General features: G+C 41.1%; 1 protein-coding gene across 1 annotated transcript in view; it reads right to left on the bottom strand.

The window, feature by feature from the left end:
* Positions 1 to 1,647: 1,647 nt before the first annotated feature.
* LOC122557092 (sodium-dependent serotonin transporter-like) overlaps positions 1,648 to 22,624 on the bottom strand; it is a 33,337-nt gene continuing 12,360 nt past the window's right edge. The window contains exons 4-5 of the mRNA XM_043704388.1: positions 4,396 to 4,507; positions 1,648 to 3,113 (exon numbers count right to left, since the gene is read on the bottom strand). Coding sequence (XP_043560323.1) covers positions 2,934 to 3,113; positions 4,396 to 4,507 — 292 coding nt within the window. The 3' untranslated portion in view covers positions 1,648 to 2,933. The remainder of the gene's footprint in view (positions 3,114 to 4,395; positions 4,508 to 22,624) is intronic.

The raw sequence follows: 22,624 nt of genomic DNA, 5'->3' as shown, positions 1-22,624 counted from the left end.
CATTGTCTAAATGTTAATGTCACCAGGTTTCATCTGAATACAAAACAGACACAATCAACATCCAGTGACCGTTACTGCTTTTTACCCTCATTAATTGTACTTCGCAGCTAAGAAAATGCGCAATTGCAACAGTCAAGGGATTGGAAAGGGTTTTATTATAAGATTTGACCTTGGAGTGAAAATACAATGTGTTACTGCCTGATACTTCTTACATTGATTCCACTTCCCTCAGGAGAGCGGTTTCTGTCATGTTTATGGACCAGGGAGAAGAATTGTGAATGTAACAAAACAGTGTGACACCATAAGACAAGGCTACTTGCAAACAGGGCAATCTTTACAGGGGTGCAAGAGAGACTGACCACGCTTGGGGTGATGCACCACATTCTCCATTTTGTCCTGGCCATTGGAGAATCCCAATATTACCTCAGTGCACTGTTTCCTGCCTTGGGAAGAGAAAGGGACAGAAACTGGAAAGAGGAGGTGATAGGGATGAGGCGACATTGACCCCCTGTATAAGGGTATAGAGAAATTGTGTTCATTGGGGGATAGCCTCACAGGCTTCCCCACCCTAACAAACACCAATCATTCACCAGCATCACACTCATTTCACTCTGTCATCCAGAAGTCCTTGCACCAACATCAATTAATAAAAGCCAACATCAAAAACCTTCACAACTCAGCTTTAAACCACAGAACTCTTCAACCTTGCATGGCCAACTGTAGTTTCATGCTATGACAGTCAGCAATTTGCACCAGTCAATCTTTAGTTACTGGCGTAGCACTGTAACATTAACCTGGGTGGCAGTATAGGCTTGCACATGAGGGTGAAAGGTAAAGCATGCTTGTGAAGGCTTTTGGTTGGTGGCTTTTATTAATAGATGTTGGTGCAGGAACTTCCTGATGAGAAAGTGATGCTGGTGAATGATTGGTGTGTGTTAAGGTGGGGAAGTCTATGTTCACTGAGGGCCTGGCTTCAAACTGGGACAGCACTGTTGCCTCACAATACCTCACAGTCCGATTCCCCCTCTGATGACTGTCTGTGCGGACTTTACACATTCTCTCGGTGAGTGTGCGCATTTTCTCCAGTTGCTCCGATTTCCTCCCACAGTCCAAAAATGTGCAGGGTGAGTTGGATTGGCCATGCTAAATTGCCCATCGTGGACAAGAACGTGCAAGTTAGGTGGTTAGCTATGATAAATGCAGGCTTACCAGGGATAGGGTATTGGGTGAGATGCTCTTCATAGGGTTGCTGCAGATTTGATGGGCAAATGGCACGATCATGATTCTTTGACATGGGCAGCAGCAGTATGGGCTGGCTGCCTGAGAGGCATCAGGAAGGTCACTGGTTCAGCAGCAGTGGTGGAAGATCAAATACTATCATCTCAATAGCACACAGTACATTTGTGCTTCACAAAGCCACAATATGTTTGATTATGTAGAAACTCAATGATCCTCTCAAATTTGTTGAACTGCAGTTAAAACAGTTCCTAAGATGGGTCACTGGACCCAAAAAGTTAACTGCGCTTTCCCTCTTCATAGTTTTATCATATTTTATGAGTTTCTCCAGCAATTTCTGTTTTTGTTACAAAGGATTCAGATTTAGAAATGAATAATGAGCCATAGTTAGCTGCCAAACGAGGTGTGAACAGTTATTCAATAATGATCATAATACACAAGTTCAACAAGATAACAGCAAACATGAAATAGCCAGGAAAATTCTCAACGTAGGAAGGGCTGATTTTAATAGGATGCGATACAGACTGCAAAGTAAGAAAAGGAAAATTCAATGGATGCTGGAAATCGGAGCTAAAAAATAGAAAATGTAAGAAATATTCAACAGATCTGGCAGAGTCTCTGAGAGCAATAGAATTAATAGCAGCTATTTGTTGTAACAATTACATTTTTATCCTGTATCTACGTGCTGGCGTACAAAGGTCCACACTGGAGAAATATGCAGTGTATCTTCAATCCATCTGAATCCTGAATACAGAGCCATTGGGAGGAACCAAGTTATTCCCCTTTTTTACAGCACTAGCTGCCATATTCTAGTAAGTGGAGGCTTAAATGTCCCAAAGCCTCAGAAAACAAGTGTATAAGGTGAGCATGTAGGATGTAGACAAGTGAGTGTGCGGGATAGGGGGAGGTAGGTGGGTAAGAAAATATACTGCAAGGTTCAAGAAGGCAGCGAGTCTAGCTGTGTCAAGTGTAAGGAGTCCTATCAGAGTTTTAACATAATATGCTGAGTATAGGTGGATCATTACACAGAGACTTAAGGATCAGTGCAGCAGAATATTACTTGTAACACACAATGTTCTTTTTCTCACTTGATACACACCTGAAGAAGATACTTGAGCCCTTTGCCAGTGTGAAGCAACATTGGCAGCATTACAACATAAGCAACAATAAATCACAACAAGTAGTTCATCTGGGTGCTACTGAGTGCTAACAGGTGCATAATGAGGTGGTTCCTAAAATTCATATTGTCCAAGTTAGTGACCCAACATATTGCAAGAATCACTGATGGTTGATGTCCACTAAACTGTCATCTCTGAACAAAACATTTGAAATTGAAGCCCTTTCTGAGATGCTGTGCTCTGTTGTCCTTTGTGCTCTCCACAGTCTCCAAAAGAAATCACAACTAACACCACTGAAACAGTGAAGTAAACTACCAGTCACCAATTGGACATCTTGAAGTCAGCATCAGCTTCCATCTTGTCACAAAGGTTAGTTATTTTTGTAGTGCCTATTAGTGATCATACATTTGTGTTAAATTGCAGACACTATGTCTTTATAATTGAAACTTAATCACGTCCTTGTGTGGAGTAAGGGTGGATAGCATAACTGTTGGTGATTGCAGGCTAAATTGCTACCTGGTTCATTTAATGCAACCTTTTTATGCCATTTAATTGTTCTCTGTAAATTTTTTATCTTCCCTATATTTTGGATTTCATGACAGTACCTCCTCCGTTTCTGTAAGCCAAATACGGGAATCTCCAGACATTGCCCAGACCAACTGCAGAACCAATCACTGAGAGCAGGTAGTCAGTCTTTGAGGTCCAGTTACCTCGCTCCACATTCTCATCACCTTCACTCACAGGATTATTAGTAGCAACCTGAGGAAAAGAGGGGTGATGGCGGATTTAAAAAATTGTTGGATAAACTTAGCAGGTCTGGAAGCATGTGCGGAGAGAAAGCAGAATTAACATTTCAAATCCAGTGACCCTTCTTTAGAGGAACAAACTATATAAACGCTGATAACACGGAGTTAGCTGACTGAGCTCAGGAGGGACAGAAAGTAAGTTATACAAAGGAATGGTTGATAGTATGGCAGGGAAAGGGAAAACTGCTAATGATGGGGACCATGAGAAATGGGATGACTTGGCTGAAAGCAGCCACGTTGTGACCAGGTCTAGAGTAGATAAAGGACATTGCTAGCTCAGTTGGCTGGATGGCTGGTTTGCAATGCATGTGATGCCAGCAGCATGAATTCAGCTCCTGTACTGTCTTAGGTTTCAATATTGGACTCCCCTTCTCAACCTCTCCCCTCACCTTAGGTTTGATGACCTTCAGCTTTTAGCACCACCTTTCTCTAGCAACTGAGCAGTCTTATGGCCTGGTAGGACAATGGGGATGACTTGACCTGAAGAAGGTGCTGTGGCCCTAAAATCACTGAACTCGATATTGATCCTGAAGACTGTGAATTTCCCAAGCAGAAAACAAGATACTGGTCTTCCAGCTTGTAAGCTTGTACTTAGTCTTGCTGGAGCACAGCAGCAAGCCTGAGACAGAGATGTTGGCCAGGGAACATGATTGTGCGTTGAACTGACAGGCAACTAGAAGCTCAGGGTCACTTTACAGAGTGTAGATGTTGCACGAGGTGGTCACACACTCTGCGACTTCTCTCTCCCAGTGTAGAGGAGATTACATTCTGAACAACGAATACAACAGACTAGAATTGTGGGAAATGGGTCAAACATGGCTAAGTGCTCTGTTAACCCCAGCTGCACCAGAGGCAAAGGGTGAACATTTCTGATATGCCCATGCACCAAAGTGGCAGCATCAGAATCGATGCACCAGAGTCAGAGTAACTTGGAGAATGGGATGGAGTCCTTACAGAAAGAAGGGTGTGAGGATGAATAGTTTAGGTAAAGGTGGGACGCAATGGGTTTGGAGTGGATGATGGCTCATTTGGCTTTCTCCACCTGGAACCAAAGCAAATGATACATTTCCACCCAGCGAATAAACAATGTAACTGTTCCCCATTTGCCAGGAATCAGTTGGTCAACTGAACTCTCAAAGAAGCTCTGCAATTCACAACAACTAAAATCCCCAAATTATCCATACCTCACAGGGTTTTACTTGAGACTACTGTCTAATGTTTTGATAGATACTCACCATGTGCTTTGGAGCACGTGTTTGATGGTGAGTCTGAGAGAACCCAGATAAAGCAAATTTTCTTTGGTCCATTTGGTCACTGCTGAAAGATTCTTCTGTTACTGAAGGCGTGCTTGAAGAAGAGTGTTATAGTACTATGGTTAAAGAAGTGACAGAATTTTGAAACAAAGTCTAAGTGCAGTGCAAAGTACAGTAACTCTTCCACATGTGACTTGAAGTATGTGCAACTCTGCTTACACAGGTTATGGATTTATCTAAGATCCCAGAATATTTAATCTATTCTTAGATTCAATATTCCAATTGGCTGTTGTGTACATCATTGTCCGAGCATTCAGTATCAAAGTGCATTTACAGTTTTGACTAGAGGTGAATTTTTAAAGGGGACAGTACATTACAGCTGTACATATCAGAAAACAAGGCAAAGCCAAACCCTCCATGCATTCACTAAAATATGATTTGAAGGAGCTAGTGTTGAACTTGGGTGAACAAAGTTAAAATTCACACAACACCAGGTTATAGTCCAACAGGTTTACTTGGAAGCACTGGCTTTCAAAGTGGCACTTATTCATCAGGTACCTATCAAAGGAGCAGCGCTCCAAAGTTAGATGGAAGTTTCAATTATTAATATTGTTAACACTGTTTCTATACATTTCTATAATTATTAAATGGACAACAGGTACCTGTATAAAGCAGTTCCATATATCTGTCTGAGATTTCTTATCTTTGGAAAAAGGGTAATATGCTGTTATAACTCAACATCAATGTGAGATATATTATTATGGAATACAGTCATGATGCCAGCAATATATCATGGCATGTGACCTAATCGCATAAAGTTCTCACTCTTTGTCTTACTAAGCTTGGTCCTCTTCCAGCATGACATTTGAATTGCTGAACTGGAGTCAAAACACACAATTGCCAGAGATTGTACTGTATGTGTGTACATATGAGGAGCTATAATAAAAGTCCATTGAATTCTTTAGTAATACACAGCCCACATCTCATCCTTATGTTATAAATTTGACATGATTGGTCGCCAACTAGGCTTTAATCAAAACAAATTTTATTCTTATGACACAATTAAAATCCAAAAAGAATTGGCATATCTTTAACTCTATTGAAATACTTAACAAGATAATGTTTGACTTCAGGACTAATTATCACCTGTTCCAATATAGGAAGCATCCCATAAACACGCACTTGACAAGGCAATTTAGTAAAACAGTTAAGGCTCTCATGTGCTACCTCTCTCCAGTCCAGCAGAACAAATGCTGAAAGGAATTGTTTGCCTCATTTTATTTCTCGGGGAAACCTTTCACTGAAGACTCTAACATCAGAGAATTCAAGCTGTTAGCTCAGCAGCAGAAGAAACCATCTCACGAACTAAAAAGAAAAACTAAAACTTTCCTGGGTCTGTTTTAACCCTGACTCTATCCACTCAGTTTTCTTTTGTCACACAAAAAAATCGTCAAACTATTTACCAACTGTCTGCCTGCAACTGACAGCCTGACACCACTGTGACAACACCTCTCTGCAAGAGAGACAGCAGAGAATACGTCTCTCTTAAAGGCACAATACCATCACAATAGGACTACTGACAAAGATGCCTAGATTGATCAAGTACAATGCTGTGGACTATAAACTGTGTCCGCCATTATAGTTTTTTACATGTCCTCCACAACTTTAATTTTACCACAGGGTAATTTCTTAGGAGGTGAAGAGTTGAAAGGATATGAGTTTTTATTTGAGGTAGCTGGAAGTAAGGATGCTGTGATGACCCAGCATGGCCCTGACAGACATCCAGAATACAGGTCTATGGCCTGATGAGCTATGGAGTAACATGAATACCTCCAGGCTACACGGTCCTAGGGGAACTAAGCTCTATATAAATGTTAGTGGTTATTGTTAACATCCTTGTAAAACTATATCCCAGTGTCCAGTTGTATTAAGAAGAGAGACTAAATTTGGTAATGTTTTAAATATTCTCTCATTTTTTCTTTTAAAATATAAAGTTTTGTTAAACAGTCAATGCTGATGTGATTCCCTTGAGAGCTGATTTGGTTTGAAGGAGTTGACGGTGCTTCATTGACAGCCTAACATTGCACTGTTAAAACTACCTGAGTTAGTCACTGTGTCTCCCAGTGAATTCAGCTCCTTTATATCATTAAATATATAGTGTTACTCCCAATTTCCCTAATTCATTTACCAGGACTATGGGATAAACACAATACTATATTCAGTTGATAACACAGAGAAAGGGAGATCAGTCTTGAAACCAGAATATACAAGAAAATAAATATTTGTTTGATAAGGTTTACACAGTTTAAATTCCTGTTAAAGGAAAGCTGCGGTGTTGGAAACCATGGAAATACAAACTAAAGCAGGAGCCCCTGTTGGTATGCAAGAGGAGAATAATGTAATACCTCAATCAAAATCAAGCATCTTCTCTCTCATTTACCAATCAACCATCCCAAGAGGGGTTACTGGCCCAGCTATGAAGCTTAGAGGTGTTGCTCTCAGACTGGAGGCCTGTGACCAGTGGAGTGCCACAAGGATCGGTGCTGGGCCCTCTACTTTTTGTCATTTACATAAATGATTCGGATGCGAGCATAAGAGGTACAATTAGTAAGTTTGCAGATGACACCAAAATTGGAGGTGTAGTGGACAGCGAAGAGGATTACCTCAGATCACAACAGGATCTGGACCAGATGGGCCAAAGGGCTGAGAAGTGGCAGATGGAGTTTAATTCCAACAAATGAGAGGTGCTGCATTTTGGGAAAGCAAATCTTAGCAGGACTTATACACTTAATGGTAGGGAGTGTTGCTAAACAAAGAGACCTTGGAGTGCAGGTTCATAGTTCCTTGAAAGTGGAGTCGCAGGTAGGTAGGATAGTGAAGAAGGCACTTGGGTATGCTTTCCTTTATTGGTCAGAGTACTGAGTACAGGAGTTGGGAGGTCATGTTGCGGCTGTACAGAATTTGGTTAGGCCAATGTTGGAATATTGCGTGCAATTCTGGTCTCCTTCCTATCAGAAAGATGTTGTGAAACTTGAAAGGGTTCAGAAAAGATTTACAAGGATGTTGCCAGAGTTGGAGGATCTTAGCTATCGAGAGAGACTGAATAGGCTGGGGCTCTTTTCCCTGGAGTGTCAGAGGCTGAGGGGTGACCTTATAGAGGTTTACAAAATTATGAGGGGCATGGATAGGATAAATAGACAAAGTCTTTTCCCTGGGGTCGGGGAGTCCAGAACTAGACGGCATAGGTTTAGGGGGAGAGGGGAAAGATATAAGAGACCTAAGGGGCAACTTTTTCACGCAGAGATGTGGTACGTGTATGGAATGAGCTGCCAGAGGATGTGGTGGAGGCTAGTACAATTGCAACATTTAAGAGGCTTTTGGATGGGTATATGAATAGGAAGGGTTTGGAGGGATATGGGCCGGGTGCTGGCAGGTGGGACTACATTGGGTTGGGATATCTGGTTGGCATGGACAGGTTGGACCAAAGAGTCTGTTTCCATGCTGTACATCTCTATGACTCTATGACTATGACTTATTCCCAGTATTGCTCACTCGGGCCTTGGTAAGGAATAGAGATTTCTGATCCATTTAGACAAGTTTCATTGTTTGTCTTCAGCCATGTTGCATTAACAATTTCAAAATATCTATAATTCAAAGTGAGATTGCAGAATGGATCTGGAAAACGTGGAACATGTTTTTAAAGGATCATTTACTTCAGTTAAGCATGATTTAATATCTGTTGATTTATCGCAGATATTGGGATTGGCAAGAACGTGGACAGGAGTATACTACAGGACTTCAATGTATTTCCAATGAAGGCTCACTGTTGAGGAACTTACACTCATTGTTAATAAAACCCACACAGAAAAAGAGATTATTGAATGAACCTCTGAGCGCAGATGATCTGTGTGTACAAACCTCATCGGCATTACATCATCCCATAAATAGCAACTGCAGTTTTGCCAATTTTCTTCTGTTTCTTCCCTCTACTTGGTAAACCTTGTTTCTATTTGGGTGAAGAGAATGGATGGACAGACTTGGAGGTAGGAGCTTTCAGAAAAAAACAGAAGCACCAACAGAAATGCAAGCCATTGAGATAGAACAGCGTTTTGGATGAAAATATGTTCATTCAGAAAAAAACAGGAAAAGGGCATTATTGACTAATGTGGTGCCAGAAAAAAGTAGGAAGAAGTACTTGCTAAAAGCACAAATTCAAATACAAGAAGCACTTAGGATAAATTAGATCAATTAGGAGTACAAATCAAATTTATATATGACCTAATAACAAATATTGTTACCAATATCATTAGTTCAGAAAAGATTTACCAGGATGGGTCTTTTCCCTAGGGTGGGTTAGTTCAAAACTAGGGGCATATTTTTAATGAGAAGAGAGAGATTTTAAAATGAAATAAGGGGCAACCACAGATGTGAAACAAACTGCCAGAGGAAGTGGTGGATGCAGGTACAGTTACAACATTTAAAAGGCATTTTGTTAAGTACACAAATACAAAATGTTTGCATGTATCTAAACCAAACGTAGGCAAACAGAACCAATTTAGTTTGGGAACATAGTTAGCATGGTCTGGTGGACCAAAGGGTCTGTTTTCATTCTGTATGACTCAAACTCATAATTGTGTCAATACCATATTAAGAAAAAACCTCTGGGATAATGACAGTAGAGAAAAACAACCTGACCTCTGAGCACACACGATGTGTGCACGTAAACCTCATCAGTATCACACGATCCCATAAACAGCAACTACAGTTTTGCCAACTTTCATGTGTTTCTTCCTCCTATTTGCTCAACCTCTTCTCTACTACTTTCAGATTCTCGAGCTAGAACTTGAACCGATCACAATTGGTATTGGAAGATGGCAGCAGCAGGACAGAGTAGTAGTTTCAGAAAATACAAAGGCACCAAAGGAAATGCCAAGACATTAAGATGCAGCAGTGCTTTGGATGAAACTGAAATGTTTGCATTTGGAAAAGATTGGAAAAGAAAGGGCATTAGTGACTAATGTGTTGTCAGAAAGAAGTAGGAAGTGTTTGATAAAAGCACCAGTTCAAATGCACTTGGGACAAACTAGATGAATTATGAGTGCAAATTAAAATTATATGTGATCTAACAATAAATATCATTGCTGATATCATTAGTTCAGAAAAGATTTAACAGGATGTTGCCAGATATGGAGGAATTGAGTTATAAAGATACACTGGGTAGACTGGCACGTTTTCCTGGAATTTAGGATGTTGAGAGGTGACCTTATCAAGGTTTTTAAAATCATGAAGGGCATGGAAAGGGTGAATAGCAACAGTCTCTTCCCTAGTGTGGGGGAGTTCACAATGTCTGGCTATATTTTTAAAGAGAATAGCAGAAAGATTGAAAACAGACATGAGGGGCAACTTTTTTTTTTACACAGAGAGCAGTTCATATGTGGAATGAACTGCCAGGAGCAGTGATGGATGCAGGTACAGTTACAACATTTAAAAAGACATTTGGATAAATACTTGAATAGGACAGAATTGGAGGGATGTGGACCAGACACAGGCAAGTGGGACTAGTTTAGTTTGGGAACATGGTTGACGCGGATTAGTTGGACCAAAGGGTCAATTTTCATGCCAAATGACCTTGCTACTCTGTAACTTAAAATTGTCCCAATACCAACAAAACAATAACAACAAAACTTTGGGATAATAACAGTACAGAGAAAGAACTTAACCTGAGGAAATCCAGAACTATAATCAGTTTGGGTGGATCTAAGAAAAATCAAGAGGGAGAAAGCACTTGTGTACGTTATTACACAGCTCCCAACAGTAGCTGCAGTGAAAGGCAGAGTGAATGTCAGGAAACTTGTGCTCCATGTAATTAGGGTAATCGTTTATCATTGGCAAATTTATTCCTCATATTGACTGGACAGACATTAATAGCAGTAAGTGTGCAGGATGGGTACAGAGAAAGTTTGCAGGATGGTTTTTGAGATCAGACTGTTCAAGAATCAACATTTTGGATCAAGTATTCTGTAATGGGAAAAAGCTAATAAACATCCTTGTAAAAAAGGTGTCTCTCGGAAAGGCTGACTGACTGTAATAGTAGATTAGATTCCCTACAGTGTGGAAACAGGCCCTTCAGCCCAACCAGTCTACACCGACCCTCTGAAGAGTAACCCACCCAGACCCATTTCCCTCTTACTAATGCACCTAACACTCTGGGCAATTTAACACAGCCAATTTACCTAACTTGCACATCTTTGGACTGTGGGAGTAAACCCATGCAGCGACTGTGCAAACTCCACACAGACAGTCACCTGAGGCTGGAATCGAACCTGGGACTCTGGTGCTGTGAGGCAGTAGTGCTAACCACTGAGCCACCGTGCCACCCTTCTGAAATAGTTTAACACTGAAATGCTTTCACACTAAGTGATGATCAAATCTAGGGCCTTGTATCTAAATAGCAGACAAGTAGCATACAATAGACAGGGAAACTCAATTAAAAGTTAAGATGGGAGGCAAGCAGCGGACAGAATTTAAAGATAATATGAGATGAATATAAATTAATGCAAATCTGCACTGTATTTAAGTTCCTTTAAGGCAAAAATATTGCACAGAAAATGTAGCCACCTGTGGCAAAAAAAAAGTAGGAAAGACAACATTCAATGCAAGTTAAAATTCCATAATGTTGCCCTAAAAGATCAGCATGGCAGCCTTAGTGTGAAGCTGCAGGAGATGGGGGAGATACTAAATGAGTATTTTGCATCAGTACTTACTGTGGAAAAGGACATGAAAGATATAGAATGTCAGGAAATAGATGGTGATATCTTGAAAGATGTCCATATTACAGAGGAGGAAGTGCTGGATGTCTTGAAATGTGTAAAAGTGGATAAATAACCAGGATCTGATCAGGTGCACCCTAGAACTCTGTGGGAAGCTAGGGAAGTAATTACTGGGCCTCTTACCGAGATATCATCGATAGTCACAAGTGAGGTGCCGGAAGTTTGGAGGTTGGCTAACGTGGTGCCACTGTTTAAGAAGGGTGGTAAGGACAAGCCAGGGAACTATAGACCAGTGAGCCTGACATCAGTGGTGGGCAACTTGTTGGAGGGAATCCCGAGGGACAGGATGCACATGTATTTGGAAAGGCAAGGACTGATTCGGGATCGTCAACATGGCTTTGTGCGTGGGAAATCATGTCTCACAAATTTGATTGAGTTTTTTGAAGAAGTAACAAAGAGGATTGATGAGGGCAGAGTGGGGGATGTGATCTATATGGTCTTCAGTAAGGCGTTTGACAAGGTTCCCCATGGGAGACTGGTTAGATCTCATTGAATACAGGGAGAACTAGGCAACTGGATACAGAACTGGCTCAAAGGTAGAAGAAGAGGGTGATGGAGGAGGGTTGTTTTTCAGACTGGAGGTCTTGTCTCAGAAGGATTGGTGGTGGGTCCACTACTTTTCATCATTTATATGGATGATTTGGATGCGAGAATAAGAGGTAAGTTTGCAGATGACACCAAAATTGGAGGTGTAGTGGACAGCGCAGGTTACCTCAGATTACAATGGGATCATGATCAGATGGGCCAATGGGCTGAGAAGTGGCTGGAGTTTAATTTAGATAAATGTGAGGTGCTGCATTTTGGGAAAACAAATCTTAGCAAGACTTATATACTTAATGGTAAGGTCCTACGGAGTTTTGCTGAACAAAGAGACCTTGGAGTGCAGGTTCATAGCTTCTTGAAAGTGGAGTCGCAGGTAGATAGGATAGTGAAGGCGACGTTTGGTATGCTTTCCTTTATTGTCAGAGTATTGAGTACAGGAGTTGGGAGGTCATGTTGTGGCTGTACAGGACATTGGTCAGGCCACTGTTGGAATATTGCTTGCAATTCTGGTCTCCTTCCTATCAAAAAGATGTTGTGAAACTTGAAAGAGTTTAGAAAATGTTTACAAGGATGTTGCCAGGGTTGGAGGATTTGAGCTATAGGGAGAGGCTGAATAGGCTGGGGCTGTTTTCCCTGAAGCGATAGAGGCTGAGGGGTTACCTTATAGAGGTTTATAAAATCATGAGGGGTATGGATAGGATAAATAGACAAAGTCTTTTCCTTGGGGGTCGGGGGAATCTAGAACTAGAGGTCATAGGTTTAGGGTGAGAGGGGAAAGATATAAAAGAGACCTAAGGGGCAACCTTTTACACAGACGGTGGTATGTATATGGAATGAGCTGCCAGAGGAAGTTGTGGAGGCTCGTACAATTGTAACATTTAAAAAGGCATCTGGATGGGTATATGAATAGGAAGGGTTTAGAGGGATATGGGCCGGGTGCTGGCAGGTAGGAATTGAATTGGGATGGGATATCTGGTCAGCATGGACGAGTTGAACCAAAGGGTCCGTTTCCATGCTGTACATCTCTATGACTCTGACTCTAAAAGGTAGTGAGCTGATTTTGGGGCATGGTAGACTTCAGTAAAGGATAAGGAAAGAAAAATGACAATGAGATTCGACAAGAGAGACATGATTGTAAATGTTTCCATGGGAATATAAATCTAAAGCAATTAAATGAAACAAAAACGTGCCTATCAGATGCAGAGAGGTGAAATTGAGATTTGACAAGATTTTGGAAATTAACAAACATAGTCCTGCCATTTCAGAAGAAAAAAATAGAAGCATAGACCTGTCAACTTAGTGGGCAAAATGCTGGATTCTATCATAACAGTAACACAGTTACAGGTGGTGGAGGGGATACAATGTACGGGAGTCATGGTTACGTTATACAAATTTTCCTTAGTTTACAATTGAACCAAAATGTTCCTGAGAGGAGAATGGTGGGAGGACTATGGCTCTGCTCAGAAACTGGGACATCATGAAAAACAAACTCAAAGTCAAACTCAAAACTGACAAAGTCAAATGACAGTTTTGACAACCTGCCACAGAACAGAAACAGTTTGTTTTGATATGGAGACACAGGGACAGACAGACAGACAGAGAGAGAGAGAGAGAGAGAGAAATGCAGCTGCTCTGAAGGCAAGTAGTAGCTTTTTGGTGTTAGTAGCTAATTCTGGTAAGAGTTGACTCTGCTGGTATTCTGGGGTTTTGCTACCTCGATTAGAAAGTGCCTCAGGAATGAATTGTTAAATGGTGTATGCAGAACTTTTGTTCTTTCACAGACCCTTCTTCAACTGTCCCACAACAGGGCTTAGACGAAAGTGAGGACTACATATGCTGGTGAGTCATAGTCAAAAAGTGTAGTGTTGGAAAAGCACAGTAGGTCAGGCAGCATCCAAGGAGTAGGAATAATGATTCGAATGAAGAGCTTATGCCCGAAACATCGGCTCTCCTGCTCCTCAGATGCTGCCTGACCTGCTGTGCTTTTCCAACCCCATACTTTTTGACTCCAACTGGGCATAGTCAGTCAATTGTGTATTGCCCATGACCATCATAGCTGTACAGTGCCATCACAGAGCAGTGTCCGTCAGAAGGAGCAGGCCAGCCTTGTACTCAAGAGCAAAAAATGCCATCTTCGCATGAGGGGAACAAATATCAGACCACCCAACACTTATACATCTCTTGTACAGCTCTCACTCTCCCCTGCTGACTTGCAGAATTTCAATTGCCAAATAGTCTGTTACTGTGTCATCAACTGCATGTGATCCTGACAACCATGTTGATGAGCAGACAGCATAAAGCTTGCATCTCAACTCAACTGGGCTCAGACAAATTCGCAGTACAATTCCTTGCCTGAAGACTGCTGTCAGAACATTATTAGTCAGCAATTTCAACACACTGAAGTTAATGGAAATGTTGAAATTCAGGTCATAATTCAAACAATTTACAATTGCCTGTTCTGATATAATGTATATTTACAACCCAAAGTGTACTAAAATTCCCTGCAACAGAAATTATTATTTTCATTAAAGCTTATCCTAAGTGCAAAAAAAACGTTTTCATTGATTATCCTTGGAAGTCCAGTGACTCATTAATAATATTCTTGCAGCTGACATCTATGCACAATGTTCTGCTGTATGGTCACAAAACTATTGCCCATTTCTCTCAGAGCAATCAGTGTCTATACTTCACCCAAAAGAATTAAGCACTGTACCTTTGGGAGTCCTGCTGTATCATCTGCTCCCCACCCAACTGAAGTAGTCCCCCCACTGCAATGGTGATTAGAAAAATGCAAACAGGTAGTACAGACTGTAGGCGAGGATGCAGATATATGAAATGCTGTCAAGACTGCAAATATAACAATATTTATGCCCACACCTTAATGCTGAACAAGAAGCAGGAGATTAGATTTGAAACTATGGAGACAGGCCCTTTGGCCCAAACTGCTCCATGCCGACCAAAATGTCACGCTACAAAATACCCTGCAAGGACTGCAACAAACATTACATCAGACAGATGTGGGCAGGAAACTAGCCACCGGGATATACAAGCACCAAGTAGCCATCAAAAAACATGATCAACTATCACTAGAATCCTTACACACAGATGAAAAGTGACACCAGTTCAACCGGGACAATACATCCATCCTGGGACAGGCTAAACAAAGACACCCATGGGAATTCCTAGAGACCTGGCATTCAAACCGAAACTCTATCAGCAAATACATCAATTTGGACTCCATTTACCAACCTCTCAGAAAAAGAACCGGAAGTGATATCATCCGCCAAAACAGACCAAGACACACAAATAGAAAGCAGGACAGAACACCAGCGCTTCAACAGAAGCTCACTGATGTTACCTGGCATGGTGATGAAACATCTGAAAACAAATCTACCAGCTCAGCAAGCAAACTTACAACCTGAAACACAACCTGAGCTCCAAATCTTCTCAAAAATCAGTCTATGCTAATCCCATTTCCCTGCACTTGGCCCATATCCTTCTAATCCTTTCCTATCCATGTATTTGTCCAAATGCCTTTTAAGTGTTAATATACACACTTCCACTGGCAGCTCACCTCATTTGCATACACCCTCCATATAAAAAAGTTGGCCCTCAGGTTCTCTTTTATTCTTTCCCCTCGAACCTTAAACTGATCCCCTCTGGTCCTCAATTCCCCAACCCTGAGAAAAAGACTGAATGCATTCATCCTCTGTATGCCTCCCATGATGTTATACACCTCTAAAGCTCTTCCCTATGACTCAGACACTCTAAAGAAAAAAGTCCTAATTTGTCCAAGCTCTGCCTATAACTCAGACCAATGAGTACAAGCAAAATCCTTTTAAATTTCTACTGCATTCTTTCCAGTTTAATAACACTCTTCCTATAACAAGGTGACCAAAACTGATCACAATATTCCAAGCGCGGCCTCACAAATGCCTTGTATATCTGCAACACAACTTCCCAATTTCTAATCTCAATGCCCTGACTGATGAAGGCCAGTGTGCCAAAAGCCTGCTTCACTGCTCTGTCTACCCGTGACTCCACGTTCAGTGAACTGTGAACCCCTGAACTCCAAGATCCCTCTGTTCCACTACACTCCTTATAGCCTTACCATTCATCATGAAACTCCTACCTTGATTTGACTTTCCAAAATGCATGACCTCACACTTGTCTATATTAAACTTCACTTGCCATTTCTCAGCCCACTTCCCCAAATGATCAAGGTCCAATTTATGATAACCTTCCTCACTGTCCATGCTACCACCTATTTTAGTGTCATCAGCAAAGTTACTAATCATGCTTTGCACATTCTCATCCAAATCATCGATATAGATAACAACAGTAGTGGGCCTAGCACCAACCTCTGAAGCACTCCACTTGTCACAGGCCTCCAGTCCAACAAGCATCCTTCCACTATTACTCTCTGCTTCTGACCATCAAGCCAATTGTGTGTCCAATGCCTGCTCCCACTGGATTAGTTGCGATCTAACCTTCCAGAGCAGCCTACCATGTGAAAGCTTATCAAAGCCTCAATGAAATCCATATCAACTTCGTCTACTGCCCTGCCCTCGTCAACCTTCCTGGTCACTTCATGAAAGAACACTAACAAATTTGTGAGGCATGATCTCCCACTCACAAAGCCATGCTGACTACTCCAAAACAGACTCTGTCTTTCTGAATGCATGTATACCTTATCCCTAGAATCTTCTCAAGTAACTTACCCACCACACGTTAGGCTTACTGGTCTATAGCTATCAGGCTTTTCTTTACAGCCCTTCTTGAATAAAGGCACATTTCTTCACATAGATTTAGCTGGTAGACAAATCAACATTGTCTAGTTGCCAGTTGGCATTGCAATTTCTGCTGTTGTTTGTGCATACATAATTCTCTGGAAATACACTATGGATGAGTATAAGCTGTACTTTAATTGCAAGTACTTTAAATTGGGTAGATATGTTTCTAATTATTGAAATGTAAAATTCTTGAGTCCATTCAACTTCAAATGTCACATTTTCATTGCATTTGCAACAAAAATCCTGAACAGTATAGGCTGATATTTTGAGGGATCAAGATATGCTGATGTCAGTTACGCAGTTTAGAAAGGGGAGGGGACCAACATGAAGGGACTGAAATGGATGTTGATCTAAGAAATAATGTAATAATAAAGCCAATAGTCTGAGATTGTACTGGCCTGTCCTAATGTCATACCAAGGGCAAAGGGGCCGCTCTGAATCCAATGAAAACAGCAAAGAATCATCTACTCAGTGAGGCAGCATGTCTTAACAGCAAGGCTAGAACACGGAGGACATTACCTTTCACTGTGAAAAAGACAAGTAAGGTATCCATTTATATAGTCTTTTGTGTAAACTTAAGACATCTCTAGGCATCGTACAGATCATTTATAGGGGGAGGCAACAACCTAGTGATATTATTGCTACACTGTTAATCCAGAGACCAAGATAATGTTCCGGGAACCAGGGTTCGATTCCTGCCCATGGCAGATGGTAAAATTTCAATTCAATACAAATCTGGAATGAAGAGTTTAATGATGACTCATAAGAAGATTGACTCTTTATTTTTGACAATTGTAATAAGACCCTTTCAATTAGTTCTTGTATAATGAACGACAGTTACAATTTCTTTTCCCTTTCGTGTGCAATAAACCATTTTATTCATATGATACAGTATATGATAGCTGCTTATACTGAACTACATCACTTTCAAACTCAATCAGAAATGCTGATATCAAATATAAATAAAAGAATTTATGAAACTGTGAAGAGAAAAATTGGTTATGGATGGATTACGAACCAAAATGAAAGGTACAATAGTAGACAGACAATGGTTAACACTGAAAGACAAATAAAGATGAAGGGATACCACAGGTCACTGCAGCATATGGTTTTGGTGGGGATAAATATTATAAAGAACTGTAGGCTAATCTGCAACATTCCCGTACACTCCTGAGCTCATCTCTAAAGCATGGAGCGCTAAAGTCAATCGCTCTCTCACCATACGCAAATAATTAATGGTCAAATGATTTGTGAAAGACTCAGTTGACCACAATAGCACACCGCGCACCCCATCAAACAGTTGGTGCAGGCAGGAGTGTGATTTCATTCTTATAACAATCAGATTGTCTGGTATCACCACTGGGTGGGATGTTCTTCACTGTGTTTTATATTTGCCCATCAATGGTGCTTTAAGGCCCACTTTGGCCTGTGAGTTCACTGCTAATTTTGCTTCTGGATGACGGAGGAAGTGGACTAACCAACTTCACTCTTCATAATTAGCAATAAAAATACATTATTTTAAAGCACAGAACCCCCAGCCCCACCCCCAAAGGAAAGCATTCCAACCGTTGGGAACAAAACAAATCTAAAATCATATTGGATCAAAGGAATATGCCTGTTAAGTTTCAGAAAGAAAGCAAATAAAAGATTCAGAGCATTTTAGCAAAAGAGTACCGAGAAAAACATAGAGAAAATGGACTATGAAACTAAACGGGTGAAAACCATAAAAGCTGAGTGTAAAAGTTCTCATATACGTGTAAAAAGGAAAAGAACAGCAAAAACAAATGTGAATCCATTAGAAGCAGACACAATTCCAGCCCATTTAGAAAATAATGATTGGATTTGGTAGAGTCTACATGGATTTAGAAAAGAAAGAAAATCATTTTTGACAAACCTGAGAGAGTTTAAGGATCTAAATAATATGTTAAGTGAGAACCAAGTGTATATTGTTGGTTTAGATATTCAAAATGTTTTCAAAAAGGTTCCACACTGGAAGGTAGTGAAAAAAGTTAGGGCACGTGGGAGTTGGGGGTAGGGTGGGGTGGGGTGGGGATATATTAGCATGGATTAAGAATTGATTAATGAACATAAAAGAGTACAAGAACAGCTGATTCAATTTTAGTTTGGTAAGCTTCAATGAATGTAGGTCCATAGGAGTCAGTGATTAGGCCCCAGCTATTAATCCATAGGAATGATTTGAATAAAAATAAAATATTGCAGATCCTGGAAATCTGAAATTAACACAGACAGTACACTCTAGAAACTCAGCACACCTGGCAGCATCCATGCAGAAGAAACAGAGTTAACATTTTTAAGTTCATTATGACTCTTCTTCAGTCAGGTTCAACATCATATTTCCAGATTTGCAGACAGAGTTTAGAAGAATGAGAGGCGATTAGATTAGATTACCTACTGTATGAAACAGGCCCAACAAGTCCATACCAACCTTCTGAAGAATAACCCACCCAGACCCACTCCTCTAGCCTATATTTACCCCTGACTTCTGCACCTAACACTACGGGCAATTTAGCATGACCAATTCACCTAACCTGCACATCTTTGGATTGTGGGAGGAAACCGGAGCATCCGGAGGAAACCCACGCAGACACGGGGAGAATGTGCAAACTCCACATCGAACCCGGGTCCCTGTCACTGTGTGGCAGCAGTGCTAACCACTGAGCCACCGTGCCACCCCTGTGAGGCAGCAGTGATCTAATGCCATCATACAAAATTCTTTCCGAGACTGACATGATCAATGCAGGAAGGAGGTTTCCTATATTATATTAAAAAGGTGGATCATTTTGGACTGTGACGTGCACGAATTTCATTAATCAGTCAAAAATAGCGCCTGTGAATATTTGGAAATCTTTAATCCAAACAACAATGGAAACAATAGTTGAGTGTGCCCAAGACTGAAATTGATAGATTTCTATATATCAAGGGACACAGGATTATAGCAGGAAATGGTTGTACTAGAATCTCATTGCAATCTGTTTGAAAATTGTGCACAAACATTCTTACATTATGAATGTGGAGCAGCAAACAAAAATCTTTTACCAGTTTGGATAACAAGGGGTTGCCCTGATCCATTAAAATCTCCTTAAGATAATTATAATGGAGAAAGTCTTCACTAATTCACTCACTCAAGTTTCAAAGGTTATGCAGATCCCAGCAGAATCACCCTCAATATCATGTTTACAAATAAGTTCTGTCAAATTCAGGAGTTGAGTTCCACTCTGTCTACCTCAATTAGAAGCACAAGTCATACAGTGTTACAGCATAGGAAGATGGTGTTCAACTTATCATATCTGTACCAGTTATCAAGACAGGGTGAAAGTGAGGACTGCAGATGCTGGAGATCAGCATCGAGAGTGTGGTGCTGGAAAAGCACAGCAGGTCAGGCAGCATCCAAGGAGCAGGAAAAAAAAACATTCGACGTTTCGGGCAAAAGCCCTTCATCAGGAATGAGGCTGGGAGCCTTGGGAAGGAGAGATAAATGGGAAGAGGTTGGGGCTGGGGGGAAAGTAGCTGAGAGTGCAATAGGTGGATGGAGGTGGGGGGAGAGGTGACAGGTCAGAGAGATGAAGGTGGGGGTAAAGGTGATAGGTCAGAGAGATGGAGGTGGAGTCCTCTCTGATCTATCATCTTTACCCCCACCTCCATCCACCTATTGCACTCTTATGGAACATGAACGCATGGGAAGGGTTAACGCATGAAGACCACTAGCAACCTGTGTTCTGTGGAAGGCAGGAAGGCAGGATGGGATAACCATAGTAAACCAATTAGCAGAGTAAGGTTAAGGCTGAAAGGTCACTATGGAGAGACGAGATAACACAAGTAATAAAGCAAGTTTCTCTGTTAAGTGCGATTATGACAGGATTGGGAGTGTAAATATTTAGGACATGACATTAAAATATCTAATTAATAGTTAGTAGAGTCAGCTTGAGACAGGAGACTATTGTACTAGATGGAATAGCTAAATATCTATCATGATAGGTTAATCTGCAATGAAAGATCACGGTAGCAAAAGTGATAATAAATATCTAATCATGACATTAGGAAAATATCAAGTAGGGTCTGGAATGAAAGACCATTATAGCAGAGTTAGCAATAAATATCTAACCGTGATATTAGAATAACATTAAGTAGAATGTACAATGAAAGAGATAATGGGAACTAACATCACTGGTTTATTATGTAGTGAGAGTGGGGTACTTTGATTAATATAGTTGGACATGCTGATAAGCTAACAGAATGGACAGGGGGCAGTTACAGGGCGCATCTTGGTCCACCGGGGACACTCCAAAGAATGACAGAATAAGGGTACCCAACAAAAAAAAGTTAGCATTTTTGCTGTGAATTCGGACTATATTCTGTTGGCTTTGAGTGGTCCTTGGGGACTCAGATGTGGGAACCTGCTGGAGGGTCTCTCTGATCCAAGATCCAAAGGCCAGGGGTAAATTGCTGCTGAAGGAGGAGACGTGGAGAATTGGTCAAGAAAACTGCGCAGTGGGGTAAGGGGTGAGTAAGAATAAAAGTAGCAAAACTTCCACGTGGTCTATGTAAGACCCTATAGATAGGGCTGAATAAAGAAGGGGAAATTGCTTTACTAGAAGCGCTGATAAATGTGTTTAGAAAACTGGCAAATTGGTAGTGGATGATTAAAAGTAAAAATAGCAGAGAATAGTCATAGTGTTATCGTGTTGCGAGACTGTTAAATGTTGTAGATAAGGCCTGTAAGATAATTAGACTTCTGGAAACGAACAATGGGTCTGTTTAAGTAAGGCTTTGGCTGACAGCAATTGATTTATAGCAGAGTTTTTGGCTGTTAGCAGCAAACCTATGTGTGCGCGCACGTGTGTGTTTGAAAGAGAGAGAGAGCAGCTGCAGCTGGCAGAATTTTTGTGTGTGTCTGTGAGAGAGATATATAGAGTCTATAGTTTAATCATTGCGATCTGATTTGTATGCATAATTGTTTATTGGTGGTTAAATGTTTGTGTTTTGTTTCCCTGGAGTGCGAGATCCAGGGTATTTTGATTTTGCACTGTAAGAATTTAAGTTAGTTTTTTTGAGAGAGAAATTTCTCAAGAAACTGTTAGTGATTGGTGCATTTGGAAGGTGCAGTGTTGGATTGGTTTAGGTTGAATGAATGAGAATAGATTGTTTGTATTAACTAGCTGCAATTGAGAACGTTTAGAAATTAGACAATAATAGACAATAGGTGCAGGAGTAGGCCATTCTGCCCTTCGAGCCTGCACCACCATTCAATATGATCATGGCTGATCATCCTTAATCAGTATCCTGTTCCTGCCTTATCTCCACAACCCTTGATTCCACTATCCTTGAGAGCTCTATCCAACTCTTTCTTAAATGAATCTAGAGACTGGGTTCCCACTGACCCCTGGGGCAGAGCATTCCATACAGCCACCACTCTCTGGGTGAAGACGTTTCTCCTCATCTCTGTCCTAAATGGTCTACCCCGTATTTTTAAGCTGTGTCCTCTGGTCCGACACTCACCCATCAGCGGAAACATGTTTTCTGCCTCCAGAGTGTCCAATCCTTTAATAATCTTAGATGTCTCAATCAGATCCCCTCTCAGTCTTCTAAACTCAAGGGTATACAAGCCCAGTTGCTCCAGTCTTTCAGCGTAAGGTAGTTCCGCCATTCCAGGAATTGACCTCGTGAACCTACGCTGCACTCCCTCAATAGCCAGAATGTCTTTCCTTAACTTTGGAGACCAGAACTACACACAATACTTCAGGTGTGGTCTCACCAGAGCCCTGTACAGCTGCAGAAGAACCTCTTTGCTTCTATACTCAATCCCTCTTGTTATGAAGGCCAGCATGCCATTAGCCTTCTTCACTACCTGCTGTACCTGCATGCTTACTTTCATTGACTGGTGTACAAGAACACCCAGATCTCTTTGTACTGCCCCTTTACCTAAATTGATTCCATTGAGGTAGTAATCTGCCTTCCTGTTCTTGCCACCAAAGTGGACAACCATACATTTATCCACATTAAACTGCATCTGCCATGCATCTAACC

This window comes from Chiloscyllium plagiosum, chromosome 15, assembly GCF_004010195.1.
Source record: "Chiloscyllium plagiosum isolate BGI_BamShark_2017 chromosome 15, ASM401019v2, whole genome shotgun sequence".
In the NCBI taxonomy this organism is placed as follows: domain Eukaryota; kingdom Metazoa; phylum Chordata; class Chondrichthyes; order Orectolobiformes; family Hemiscylliidae; genus Chiloscyllium; species Chiloscyllium plagiosum.
The sequence above is the reverse complement of the archived record's forward strand: the minus strand, read 5'-3'. Positions and strand labels throughout refer to the sequence as shown.